Below are 12,133 nucleotides of genomic sequence, written 5' to 3'. Positions count from 1 at the left end.
TGAAATGAATAACTGCACATAAGATGCATGACTGTCATTACCAATATCAAGAAATCCAAGATCAAACGTCATTACTAGTATGTTAACTTGTTAAGGCACAAAGTTCTAGTTTTGTCCAAATATCTACATGTTATGTGTTTCCATCCGGCTATCTGACTCATGATTGTAAAAACAAGATTCAAAAAACTATTACAACTATAATGCCGAGTTCAGATATTTGAGGCTTATGAAAAACATGCTGACTCCACGAGATCAACAGTGGCAATAAAGCACGTGAGAGCTTAATCCCTTCTCTTCTTCTTCTTCTCATTCTTTTCCATTGAGTTCTTCAGCTGCAACAAAACAAGTCATTATTAGCTGGTCACACATTAGAACTAAGGAAACAACGAATGAAGACAATAAGCAGAAATATTAACATACCATAATGATTAAGATCCTGACAAATACAGCGATAAAGTCTGTGAAGAGAGTCAAGGCGTGTTTCACATAGTCGAGGTCACCAAAGTGAGCCTTCTCAATGATCTGCTGAGTGTCAAAAACAATGTATCCCACAAAGACCAAAAGGCCAAAGTACAGCTGCAACATCACAAATTAGAAAATCTATCAGTGCAAGCTTTTAACAGAAAAAACACCAAAGCACCGCCTACAGAAACCCTCCTTCCAACTTCATAACTACTGGTATGCCACCAGACATCACTTCCAGAGACATTAATTTCCACAGAAAACACAATTTTTTATCTAAAAATTGAAATTAAGTTATAAGAAAGCTCATTAACATATCAGCATGTGACCAGTATTTAGTATATATTGTCATCCAGATGATATCATACCTCAAACTTGAAAATAGCTGCGTAGCCTCCAAAAAGAGAGGAAGCAAAGTGCAGCCAGAAGAGGATGGACACACCAGATGAAAGCAAAGCCCCCAAATAGAGAAACTCCCTACGCTTTGCGAACATGGCAGCTGCAGAAAAGCAACCAAAAGCTATCGCACAACCCACAAATGCAGAAACCAGAAGACTGCATTGTCAACCATACAGAAGTATCAGTAACTGAAAAAAGCTAAAAAGACTTTTTTACTAATAGTTCGTAATAGTAGTATTTGTGAAGGAGGAACACTAACTTAATAGGAACCTGAATATATAACAAATGCATAAAAGCAAGCAGCAAAAGAAGCATAAGACCCACCCCACACCCACCACACCAAGTAAGAATTTGACTAGCCTCTCAAACAAGATGACTTCTATGCAAAACAATTGAATCGAAAAAATAGCAGTAAAAGCACCCAAATTATGAGTGTTAAGATGGAATGTGTAATGCCGCAAGATTTAATGCCACAAAGATACCATATAACACTTGTATTGACACTAAGAACAAGGTGGCCTATAATTGAACTAGACAATTCCACAACAATTAGGTAACCCAAAGTATATAACTAAGATATATTATAATCACATACAACAACAATTAGGTAACCCAAAGTATATAACTAAGATATATTAGAATCACATACAATACAGCAAGGAATATATGAATATAATGCAATCATCTCACACACAATTAAATCAAACTCATTATAAATCACAACAAACAGGACCAGGAAAACTCAAGACATCCATTAATCAATTCAAGCACCATATATTCATACCTTGGATCAACCTGGATAGCCAAGTCAACCAGAGGACCAATAGATGCTCCTTCAAATGCGGCTGCGGTCATTAACAGGCCAACTCTTTTTTTCTGCATGTCAAATGAATGAACAATTAGTTATAACACCCTTAGACATGTCAAAGTTACAATACCTCTGCTAGCAAGAACAAAGCGAACACAAGAAGATCAAGCATATACAGTACCTCCTCATATGGGTGAGTGGCATGTAACCAAGCCATGCAGCCCAAGCAAGCAAGAGTAGTCAAAAGACCACCAATATTCCACAGGATATGCAGGTACGACCCAACCGCCGATGCAACCAAAGCACAGCATAATGTCAAGTATACCTGAAACCAAAGGTTCAATATATTAGATCAAATTGATAAAATGCAGTGAACAGCATGAAAAATAAACCACAGCCAATTTAGGAGCGACAATTTCACAAATGCAAAAAGAAGCAATGAAGCTAATCGCAATTTGCCTAGACTTTAATTAATTAAGCTAGACGACATCCACGCAACGAGACTCATTGCATAGCTTAATGAGCATAATACTTGCATTTGCATTTAAACTACAGATTGTCTGCAATCTATTTTCAAAATAGGTAATAGGTACTTAGTTCACTAATGCACAGTATGATTTTTTTCATACAACTATCATAATTTACAGGAAGGTAAAATTAGGTGAGATTTGAATAAGAAATTTAACAGAATTTCACTAAAATGCAGTAAATATGGTAATTAAGGCTTTAAATTAAAGTTCCAATCAAATTAAACGGTTGCAGTTAAGCAAGGTATCATTAAAAGCTAGTTTAATCATAATCATAAAAAAAATCATTATACACAAAGATATACAAATTAATCGAAAAATTTCCAATACCTAAACCCTAATTTTCGACATGAAGATCACGAAGCTTAATCCAATTAAGCTCAAAATTCAAAAACCATAACAAAATCAAACACCAAGAAAACCAAAACCCTAATTCATTTCCAAATTTAATTCACTCAATCCATCAAACACCAAAAATCAACGGAAAGAAAAATTATTATTAAAAAAAAAAAAAAAAAAAAAAAAAAAAAAAAAAGGTAAAAAACCTGTCTGAGATGAGATTGAACAGTGGGAGAAATCTCATGAAGATTCTTGAAAGCATCAAAATTCCAAGAACTTCCATAACCAGGTTGCGACTGCGATTGAAAGAATGACTCCATTATTTTCTCTCTCTAACTTCGAACTTTCTCTCTCTTCGCTTTGAATTTCTTTCGCAGAACAATTAATATTCCTTTTTTTTTTCTTTGTTAAAAAAACCGAAGATGATATTGTTTCGTAAAAAAGAGGTGGGAAATGGTATTTATAGGGATTGTTTGGCGGAGGGGTGTTTGGCGTTTCCTGGAAATTTCTGGGTATTTTTGGACGATTTTGCCCTTGAGATGTTTTTTTCTGGGTTCCTGGAAATTGGTTGGGTTTGGGGGTATTCTTGGAAGAAATGAGTAGTTATGAATTTATGATCATTTTTAAAATTCCAGAATGACCTCGAAATTTATAGAAGTCCACTTAATTTGCGTTTACTTATTCTTGAAAAAAGACTTTGCAACGAAGTAATTACTTGCTCTATTTCATAATTTCATTGATAAGATTTTCTAGTGACATGGTGGAACCTATGGGAGTTGGACAACTCAGCAGCAGCATCAATATGTTAATTTTTGTTGGATATTACTCCGTAGTACGTATGACGAGTATGATATTATTTGAAAATACAAAGTTTTATATGTTAGCTGACCACATCGCATACTTGAGGTTGCTTATTCAAGAGTGTCGAACTATCAATCGAATAACTCTTGATCGGCAGAGTAACCTCCGACCGAGTAATCTCTGACCAACTACCCCTTTACCGAGTAACTCCTGACTAAGTAACCTTTGATCGACCAGGTAACTCCTAAAAAAAGTAACTCCAACCACATAAAAACGCGCTGAAAAGAGAAAAAAAAAACCCGCCCCATATATTAGTTGGACGGATCTGATCCGTTTATAATTGGGGCGGATCAGGGCTTGTAATGGGTTGACTCTTATTTCCAATAACTCCTCCTTTTCTCTGTTCGTTCTCTATTGAAGCGGACTTGACGTTCTCCATTGAGGCTCCTTCTAATACTTGTATCCCCATTAAAACAGCTTTTGAGGTAAGTTGTTTCTTTTTATAATCATCATTTCAATTTCACAATCTAGGGTTTATCTTTCATCTACTTTCATTTAATTTAATTTAATTGTTTGTGTAGTGCGTTTAGGGTTCGAAAATCTCAACTGTTGGTTCTAATTACTAAGAATTTGAAAGATCATAACCAGCGATTATGTTGTTAGAAAAGAAAATTATGAGCTTTATTTGACAATTGAATCAAATTTGGTTTGCTAATGTTAGGATTGAACTATGAAATTGATACTTCAATATGTAGTAATTGAGCTGTTTCAATGCCTAGCTGCAGGAAATTTAGTGATTGGTTTCGTGTAATCGGCGTTAATTGATTGAAATACGATGAATTTCGCTGCATCATTGTGCAAAAGAGTTAGTCTCAGAGAATTGGTCACAAATGTTCCTGCTTATGCAGGTGCAGCTGGTATGGCCCTTTCATTGTAGATTAGTAATGACTGACTTGTCATTTTCGTTTTCGATGTTTTGTTTGAATTCGGTGTTTTCGAATGTAGATGCATCTGGGGCAGGTTTGGCTTTAGTGTTTAGGAGGTGGGCTACTAAGAAGACGGCTGGATCATCAAAAAATGGAAGAGATTCCAAGCCTAAAAACCTTGGAGTGAAGAAATTCGGAGGCGAGGTATAACACATCTTGCCATTTTAGGAAAAAAAATGTATTCTAATTATAATTAGAATTGATACTTATGCTTCAATTCTCCTGTTTTCATCAAATTTTACTGTCTAGAAAAAGTTTGCAATGGTTTCATTGTAGAAACTAGGTACAATCAAGCATCTTTGTTAGGGCAAACATGTATTTGACATCTTATGTTGTTCCCTTGTTGTAAGCATCACTCTAAAACGTGTCGTGCTATAATTTGAATTGCTTCAATATACACAACTTCAGTCCAACATTTAGCAAGTTCATTTTTATACATCTTGCCTTGATCTTCAAATTTTATTTGACTAAGGTTAATGCTAGATAATGATTTTTCTGGTGTTTCATAGGCTTTCTTTGTTTGATGTGTGCAATGGCATATTTCAAACTCGGCTACTTTTTATGGTAGTATATTTGTTGCTCCGAAGATTGTGTTTTTAAAAAAATTGTACTTCTAACATGCTCTATTCAATAAGAAGGTTTATCACATATCAAGAACACTAATGGCAACCTTGGCTGTGTATGCTTGGAATTCTTCCAATTGCTTGTATGTTCTGTTTAGCATAGCTTTCTGCCAGAAGATGCTTTTGAACCTCCGTCCCCCATCTTTTTTTCCAGGCTGGGTTGCTTCAGAACCTCCATACTCATTTTAGAAGGAAGTGTAATTGTATTAATACCTTTCAATATGATGCAAAATGATAAAGTAGTGAAGGTTGTGGAACAAAATAAAGGGGAACTATTGGCTTTCATGCAAAAGAAACAAATTTTTGGTACTGATAGTAAATTGATTATCAGATACTATTGATGGTAAACTGATTATGAAGTGGAAGTTGAAAGTTGGATCCACCTCGAAGCTGTAAAAAATATATTAACTGAATTTTGGTGGTTTCCTGCAGAGAGTTATACCTGGTAACATCATTGTTCGGCAGAGAGGAACCCGCTTTCATCCTGGAAATTATGTTGGGATTGGAAAGGATCACACCCTATATGCACTGAAAGAAGGAAATATTAAATTCGAGACACATAAGCTGAGTGGTCGCAAGTGGGTACACATTGAGCCCAAAGACGGACACGTGCTTCATCCTGTTTATGGAGACATTCAGAGCCCTCAACTGGAGACTGCAGTTTAGAGCCTTAGATTGCTTAGTTCAACATTGAAAATGGTGGTGTAAAACTCTTTCAAATTTTGTTATCTGTATTTTAGCATTGCTCCACATCAATCTTTCTCAGTTTATTTGCAGATTGTATGCGTGGATGCTAACTCAAATCTGAATTCTGATTTGAGTTCTGATCTAAAGTGTCATTTTGCTCCTCCCTTGCATTTCTTGCTTGCCATACATACTTCGAATTGATTCTATTCGACTTCAATGTGTGCTAGATACATGATTGGTCCTCAATTCCTACAATCACAGGAACACAGAGAACGGGAGTAACAAACTTTCTCATGTCAACTGGAATCAACTGAAGAAATCATACTTTAATTTATTGGCATCAATTTGAAATTCTTAGACAAATTTGGTTTTGACAAATCTTGACCAAAAACCCAGAGTTGAAATTGAGTTAGTGCAATTAATCCATATCATGTTTATTACGGAATAGTATGTTATTATGATATTAATTTATTGATTGCTTGAATGTGAATGTATTTTTTTTAATCATCACTATTAATACAATAGAAAGTTTGATGGTTACAGACTTGCACAGTAGAAATATCATGTTATTCTAGGCGACTTTGCATTCTGAGATGATAATACTTGTACTACAAGTCTTGACTGAGGATTTGCAATGAAAGCAAATACGGCAGGATTCAGTTCTCCTAGTAACCAAATTAACCAACGCATATTGGATGTAGGAATATCACGAGTTTTTTACTTGTAATTATATATCATTGGATTCGATCTTTATTTTACTTCGAAAAGCTTACTCCCTCTGTTCAATTGTGTACTCCGTACTTCGTATCTGGTTTCAATAATAGACAATATACACAGGTACTTATTTAATTGAAATGAAGAGTATAATAATATAGCCCAAATTTCATTGTATAGGCATTATTATCAAATCAATCATCTATAAGTTAAATGCCACATTCTTGACAATAGAAAATCTTGTTATTGTTTCCTGCTTCCTGTTTTCTGTAATGGTTGATAAAGCTTCACTACTTGTGATTTCTTTTGGACTTTTAACTGTTAATCTGGAAGTGATTGAGCTATCTGTTTTAGGTGGTTTGATTATCAGTCCCTAAAATCATACATGACTTTTGGTGCATGACAATACGACTACGACAAAAAACAGAAGAATAAAGATAGTGAACATGCAAAACAATTACAAGAGTGATGTACAACATCCTTCTGAAAAAAATTTCCATTGAGTGATATCTTAAGTTCGTACATCAAGAAACTCAACAATTTCTTTATGGTACTTTCTCCAGTAGCCATTATTCAACAAAATTGGTATAGCTCTATAGATGTATGCTACCAAGCCTCATGATACAAAATACAATAGGGCATTCACTCTATTACACTTCCAATGAATATCCACTTGTCAGTTCAGCAAGAAATAAATTCTCAGACATGAAATATGCCTGATGTAACTCTATTCTACTCATTGGTATTGGTCCAACTAAAGCTGCACTATGCCTTTGTACCTCTTTATCAAGGTCATAAAACAATCTAGTGTGGTTTCGGTTTATATCCATCAACTGCAAAATTTCTGGTGGCCACGGGCAGAGCCAAGCGAATTCCATCTAATTCAGGCTTTGCTTCAATTTGGCAACCAAGGCGAGACCTAAAAAAGCAATCATTGAGATAACCATGAGAGACAACTTACAGTAATCGAATAAAGTAGACAAGATATACTTACGTTTCTGTTAGCCCAAAGGCGAGATCCAACATGTCATTTTCTTCATCAGATGGGTCTGGCAGTTTGTTGTAGTAGTCCACATCCTGATAAACAAAACAAGTTAAATATTTGAAGCCATTGGGGGGCAATGAGGTAACAAATATTCACGCAAAAAAAAAAAAAAAAAAAAAAAGAAACTGTACTTCCTTACCATTACTATAACGTGACATGTGGAACATGCACAGGATCCCTCACATGCTCCTACAGAGACAAAATGAGAGAAATGTTAGCAGAATGCTCTCTTGGCTATGAGCAGCCATGGAAGACAAACAAAGAAAATACTTAGGCACTGTAGTGTTTCATGATGCTGAGTCTTGTCTACAACAAAGATTTTAAATTCAAGAACAGAGTGTAACAAGACAAGCAGAATGCCTACCTTCTAGCTCAATGTCATTCGAATGAGCAGCTTCTAGCATGCTTGTGCCAATCGGAACCTTAACTTGTTTCTCGGAACCATCCGTTTCAACAAATGTCACATTTATTCTGCAGATGAGAGTAAATGAAATCAATAGGAGAATGTGAATGGAAAACAGGGGAAATTGTTCTGATGGCAGTTAAAAGTAGGGAAAAAAGGTAAGAATGCTCACTGTTGCTCTTCATTTCCATCTTTGCTGGAATCGGTGGTACAAAAATATCGATGCGTCTGAACAAAAATCCAACACATGCATATGAGTAAATATGAAAGTAGGAACAATACAGTCCTTGTAATTCTTCAAATTACACATAGCAGTAAAATATAATCTCCTAATCTGTTCATTTTAACAAATCAGACAGCTTAATATATCGTGCATAGAGCGAGAGGCCCAGAGAGCACACATAAACAGCAAATCAACAAGTAGTAGCCAGTTTGCTACTTGCTAGCAGCCATAGGTAAATGAAGCTGACCTTGTTCTATTGAATTAATGTAGTGAACCAAAAGCCCAAACCCAAAACCTTATATTTTAAAACTTCACTACCAAGAGAATCTTTCACATGATAGCTAACAGAACCATAAACAATTAACATCTTGGCCTTAATAAGGACTAAAGGTTCTAGGAATGAGGAACTTGTTATGGTGTTGGTGATCAGATAACAATGAAAATTGGATAAAATAACAGACAAGCATTTACTATTATTTAGTTTCAATAACAAATACCTGTGCGGGGAGCTGAAGCAAAGTCTCCAACTTGCTTGAAGATGCATATAGACATGGTGTTCTTTGTATATGTGATAATTGACCTAGTCAAATAAAAGGAGTTAATGTCAAAACTAGATTTTTGCAGAAATTTAAGTGTAGAACCTACAGATGGTACTTTCACCACAAGCATAATTAGTCAAGAGCACAAATGTGTGTTTTCCTGTGATATTTGATGCTTTAAACTTCAAGTCACCAGGCCTTCTATTGTCTTTTACTCTTTTTTCATTTTGCTTTTTTTTACCTTTCTCTAGGAAGACAACTTATATCCAGCACTATTACAGGAAACTTGCTTTCCATTTTTAAGCAAAAAATATGAAAGCTAAAAGGATCATTAATGGAGTACGCCAAAGTTTTTATGTACATAATCTTTCCTTGTTGACTTAGAAAGTAGGCAGCTATGGAGAGTTACTAAAAGAAATCTTCTCAATGCCACCCACACTGATAGGCTACAGCCATCTAATCTTTCATTATCCAACATTTGTTTCTCTAATCTTGCTGACATTTCTGCTGATTCCGTCAAATCAAAGATGCATTCTATTGTTAATTTTGAGCCTGATAGCCAAATATAAGTAAAATGGGTAACATTATCCTGGATTGAAATGCCATTCTCAGTCCATAAAACAAATAGCCGAGGTTATTTAGATTTTCTCCAGCTCTGACAATGTATTTCAGTATATCAATATGAGAGGATTTGAGAAGACAGGGACTGTAAAGGATCCAAAATCATTTGCACATAGAATGGGAGAAAAGGGAAGGTAAATGGAGGATAAACCATTCCGGATTTGGAATTTGGAGAGAAAAGACAAGCAAAGTTCTCCCTCCCCTCCGTTCCCTATCTTTCCTTCCCTTCCTCTATCTACATACACCAGTGCTACTGCCTAAGCAATAAGCATCCCAATCAATCTTGACGTTCTGTAACTGTGACAACTTAGTATTAATACTCTGAATTTACTAATTTCCAAACTGTTAAAGCAGAATGCTAATTTATGGCTAACACTTGATAACCCCAATTTTCACCTTCGAGGAAAAATATTGGCGTACAAAAATACTTCTCATTCACTGAGTATTAAGCAGCGTAACATATTCCCATTCACCATCCTACCAAAAGACTTCCTACTGAAAAAATCTATCTTTTACACTTTATTTGGATAGCAAGATAAAAATTGAAAGGAAGGAGAGGGGGAGGTAGAGCCATAGAGCTCCATTCTCCCTCCAACTTATCCAATTTAGGAGGGATTGCGTGTACCAAAGGATGAAAAATGGATTCCTGCCTTCTCTTCCCTCAACCCCTTACAAAGGAACTTGTTCCCCTCCCTTTCCCTTCTCTCTTTCTCTCCATTTCCTTTTATCCAAAGCGCTAAAGGTTAAGTTAGACGGCATTCTACAATATACGAATATCATACAGAAAATTATTTTACACTCAAAATGCATAAAGGAAGCTCTCACTTCAATAAAAAAAAATAGCATCAAAATATAAGAAATTCAGAAATTTGAACCGAATGAGGGAATTACACAAAGCATTAACCAATAGTGACCATTATTATTAAAAAATCAGGAAAAAGCATGGAAAATTGAGGAATCAAAACCACACCTTGAGTCAATTTTTTGATTGCCTGAGCTCCAAAACTTGAAAGTCTAGAAACCCACATAATCTTAGAAGATTTTCAAACAATATCAATCTGAAAGAGAAGAAATGAACAAAAATGAATTAGATTAACAGCATTCACATAATTCTCAAACATTGGAGAAACTCTTCACCAATAAGGTCGGCATAAAATCAAACACTTGGCAGGCAACATTAAATGGGCAGCTCCAAGCTAGTTTTCGAAAAGCTCCATTTTCATAATTTCAGTAATTACAACAAATTCTTCAATAAATCACCTTAGAAGAACCCTAAATTGACAAATTAACGATAAACCCTAGATTGAGAAATTGATAATTGATGATGAAAGAAGATAAAATAAAGTCAAAACATCTTACCTAAGCTGCTTCAATGGAGGAGAGAAAGCTTAGAAACCGCTCTAATGGAAGACTCAGAGTACGCTACAATGGTAGAGAGAGGAGTGCCGTAAACGTGGAATGCTATAAACTACAAGGGAAACACGAAACTAAGGAAGGAGAGTTTAGTAAAAAGCTTTTTGGAGAGCTTTAAGCTTATTGAATTCTATTAAATATTTGACCAATGCTAATTTGGTTGTTTAGTTAATACTGTAGCTAATTCAAAGAGCTTATTAAAAAGCTTATTATAAAAGCTTTTAAAATTAGCTTTTTCGCTATTAAATACACTAAAACAACTAACAAACAATAACTATTTACCAAACATCATTACACAAATTAGCTATTTACAACCACCTAATATACCTAGCTAGTCAACCAGTTGATACAACCAGCTACATGTATCAATCCGTCCAACGATAAAAATACAAGGTCGGCCTGAGCTTAAACGATTTCTTGACCAATTCTTCACAAACATTAGTTCTCCACTAGTTCACCATATGTGACATAAAAATAAAAAAAAATAAAAAATAAAAAAAACAAAACAAAACAAAACAAAAAAAAAGGATCAAGGGCCATGAGTAGGGATGGCAATGGGTCGGGTTAAATGGGAGACCCGCCCCATCCCCGCCCAAGTGGGGCGGAGATGGAGGGAGGTTTGGCGGGTGATGGGGCGGGGATGGGTATAAAATGCGTACCCGCCATGGGTGATGGGGCGGGTATAGATTTTAGAGTAGACCCGCCCCATATCCGCCCCGCCCCGAACCCACCTTATACCTGCACCATATTTCTTATAGAGGAGTTTAGAATTTATGAAACTTGATACCCCCTAAGACCCAATAGGCTTGAATAGTGAAAGTCACAATTTTCTTAACCTAATTTGATATAATTGTCTTTAATGTGATACAATAAAGCATCATGACAATGGGTTTGGGACGATTTTAGGGCGAGTATGAGGTGGGTATGAATATCCAAGTGGGTGATGGGGCGGGGATGGATCCTATCTTGTACCCGGTGGGGCGGGTATGGATGTGGATATTGTACCCGCCACGGGTGGTGGGGCGGGGATGGGTATAAGATTTTTAGGCGGGTATGGGTATGGAGGTACCATCATCCGCATCCGACCCGCCCCATTGCCATCCCTAGCCATGAGAAAGTGGCTCACATTGACATGAGACATGCATCTCATATTCTCATGTGAAATTGTCCTATTACTCTTATTCCCTTACTTATTGGCTGTTTCTTGGGGCCTTTAATACAAAGACAACTTAACAAGGATGGGCTAGTTTAAAACAATTATTCAAAACCATCAACCTTTTTTTGGTAAAGGCTTTCTTCAGAATCAGATCATTATTACAATGCTAGTAACCTTTGCTGCGGTCTAATGTATATAAGATAATTTCTTTTTCTCTCGCCTCTTCCTCTCTCCCTCTCTAAAAAACCCTAAAATCTCCGGCAGCCGCTAGGGGCTACCATCATCATCTCTTTGATGATGGTAAGCCCCAATTCTTTTTTTATTTCCTTTGTTTTCTGTTTTCTAGTCATTAATAATCCTCCTTGCTCTCTCTTTATGAGAGTTTTC

The 12,133-nt window shown here is 35.9% G+C and overlaps 3 protein-coding genes across 4 annotated transcripts; 1 reads left to right on the top strand and 2 right to left on the bottom strand.

Annotated features, from left to right (window-relative positions):
- On the bottom strand, positions 1–2,977 carry LOC145597521 (bax inhibitor 1-like). Its single transcript, XM_081653710.1, has 6 exons — positions 2,742–2,977; positions 1,851–1,994; positions 1,646–1,737; positions 831–1,017; positions 421–576; positions 1–332 (listed from the first exon to the last, which is right to left on the bottom strand). The coding sequence occupies exons 1-6, from the start codon at positions 2,853–2,855 to the stop codon at positions 282–284; spliced, it is 744 nt and encodes a 247-aa protein (XP_081509836.1). The 5' UTR covers positions 2,856–2,977; the 3' UTR covers positions 1–281.
- A 699-nt stretch (positions 2,978–3,676) lies between these two features.
- LOC145598750 (uncharacterized) lies at positions 3,677–5,793 on the top strand. Of its 2 annotated transcripts, none has more exons than XM_081655138.1 (4): positions 3,677–3,821; positions 4,122–4,253; positions 4,342–4,466; positions 5,378–5,793. In XM_081655138.1, exons 2-4 carry the CDS (start codon positions 4,172–4,174, stop codon positions 5,609–5,611), a joined length of 441 nt encoding a protein of 146 aa, XP_081511264.1. In that variant the 5' UTR covers positions 3,677–3,821; positions 4,122–4,171; the 3' UTR covers positions 5,612–5,793. The 2 variants fall into 2 exon arrangements, with proteins under 2 accessions (XP_081511264.1, XP_081511265.1); XM_081655139.1 differs by having other exon boundaries at positions 3,683–3,821; positions 4,116–4,253.
- Positions 5,794–6,827: 1,034 nt separating this feature from the next.
- Positions 6,828–10,727, bottom strand: LOC145597958 (uncharacterized). The gene is made up of 8 exons (XM_081654237.1): positions 10,537–10,727; positions 10,148–10,235; positions 8,515–8,597; positions 7,967–8,022; positions 7,756–7,862; positions 7,531–7,580; positions 7,341–7,423; positions 6,828–7,265 (listed from the first exon to the last, which is right to left on the bottom strand). Exons 2-8 carry the CDS (start codon positions 10,203–10,205, stop codon positions 7,151–7,153), a joined length of 552 nt encoding a protein of 183 aa, XP_081510363.1. The 5' UTR covers positions 10,206–10,235; positions 10,537–10,727; the 3' UTR covers positions 6,828–7,150.
- Positions 10,728–12,133: the final 1,406 nt, after the last annotated feature.

This window comes from Chenopodium album, chromosome 20 (genome assembly GCF_948465745.1).
Source record: "Chenopodium album chromosome 20, dcCheAlbu1.1, whole genome shotgun sequence".
Lineage (NCBI taxonomy): Eukaryota > Viridiplantae > Streptophyta > Magnoliopsida > Caryophyllales > Amaranthaceae > Chenopodium > Chenopodium album.
The sequence above is the reverse complement of the archived record's forward strand: the minus strand, read 5'-3'. Positions and strand labels throughout refer to the sequence as shown.